General features: G+C 45.7%; 1 protein-coding gene across 1 annotated transcript in view; it reads left to right on the top strand.

Moving 5' to 3' along the window:
- PGAM1 (phosphoglycerate mutase 1 (brain)) overlaps window positions 1-1,458 on the top strand; it is a 13,876-nt gene that overhangs the window by 9,911 nt on the left and 2,507 nt on the right. Inside the window, exons 2-3 of the mRNA XM_011951195.1 lie at window positions 478-752; window positions 1,050-1,230. Coding sequence (XP_011806585.1) covers window positions 478-752; window positions 1,050-1,230 — 456 coding nt within the window. The remainder of the gene's footprint in view (window positions 1-477; window positions 753-1,049; window positions 1,231-1,458) is intronic.

Raw genomic sequence — 1,458 nt, 5'->3', positions numbered from 1 at the left:
CCGTCTCTACTAAAAATACAAAAATTAGCTGGGTGTGGTGGCATGCACCTGTAGTCCCAGCTACTTGGGAAGCTGAGGCAGGAGAATCGCTTGAACCTGGGAGGCAGAGATTGCAGTGAGCTGAGACTACCCCATTGCACTGCAGCCTGCGTGACAGCGTGAGACTCTTGTCTCAAAAAAAAAAAAAAGTCACAATTCTAACTGAAATACAAACATCAGGATCCTTGGGGAAATGGGGAAAGCTAGAGATGGTGGTGAAAAGTTGGATTCTGGAGTCCCACAGCATGGGTTTTAATCTCTTACGTAATAGCTGTGACCTTAGGTAGATTGCAAGGATAAACAAAACAGTTGGCCAAATACTTTGTTTTTTGGCCAGATATTGTCATTTGGACTACTTGTACAGGAGACTGATATGGAAGAACATTTTGGCTCAGAGTAGACCTCGTTAGCTTATCACTTTGAACTTCTGATTTCCAGATGCTGGCTATGAGTTTGACATCTGCTTCACCTCAGTACAGAAGAGAGCGATCCGGACCCTCTGGACAGTGCTAGATGCCATTGATCAGATGTGGCTGCCAGTGGTGAGAACTTGGCGCCTCAATGAGCGGCACTATGGGGGTCTAACCGGTCTCAATAAAGCAGAAACTGCTGCAAAGCATGGTGAGGCCCAGGTGAAGATCTGGAGGCGCTCCTATGATGTCCCACCACCTCCGATGGAGCCCGACCACCCTTTCTACAGCAACATCAGTAAGGTATGGACAAACAGAGGTTTGGTCACTCCGCCCAGGATCAGGGGCTTTTAGTAGTGTCTGCCTAATCTCACTGAGCTTATAATTCATGATAAAATAGTTAAGTGTAATCCTTCTCCAAGGAATGACCTTCACTTACTAGAAGATATGGTTGATAGTTTACTATTTCCTTTTTTGTATTTCCATTGTCAGATTTTATAAAAACCTGTGAATGTGCATGGGCCAAAATTAATACATCATGAAGTCTTTTAACAGATGTAACTGTCAATAAGTGGTGAACTTGGATTCTTTATTGCTTAGGATCGCAGGTATGCAGACCTCACAGAAGATCAGCTACCCTCCTGTGAGAGTCTGAAGGACACTATTGCCAGAGCTCTGCCCTTCTGGAATGAAGAAATAGTTCCCCAGATCAAGGAGGGGAAACGTGTACTGATTGCAGCCCATGGCAACAGCCTCCGGGGCATTGTCAAGCATCTGGAGGGTATGTATGTGTTTTCAGAGGTGCCTTCAAGGAAGGATAAAGCAGAACTGCTACAAATCAGGGACTTGGTAAAAAGGAGTCTAGGAAAGGGCTGGACATGTTAACAGCTTTAGAGGTGGTCTAGATTGACTTCTGGTGAAAAAACACCCTCAACCCTTGTTTCTCAAAATGTGATCTGGCCGGGCGCGGTGGCTCAAGCCTGTAATCCCAGAACTTTGGGAGGCCGAG

The sequence above is a fragment of the Colobus angolensis genome, unplaced genomic scaffold (assembly GCF_000951035.1).
Source record: "Colobus angolensis palliatus isolate OR3802 unplaced genomic scaffold, Cang.pa_1.0 Scaffold316, whole genome shotgun sequence".
NCBI classification, from domain to species: Eukaryota; Metazoa; Chordata; class Mammalia; order Primates; family Cercopithecidae; genus Colobus; species Colobus angolensis.
Note: the sequence above shows the minus strand (reverse complement) of the source record. Positions and strands in the feature narration are given on the sequence as shown.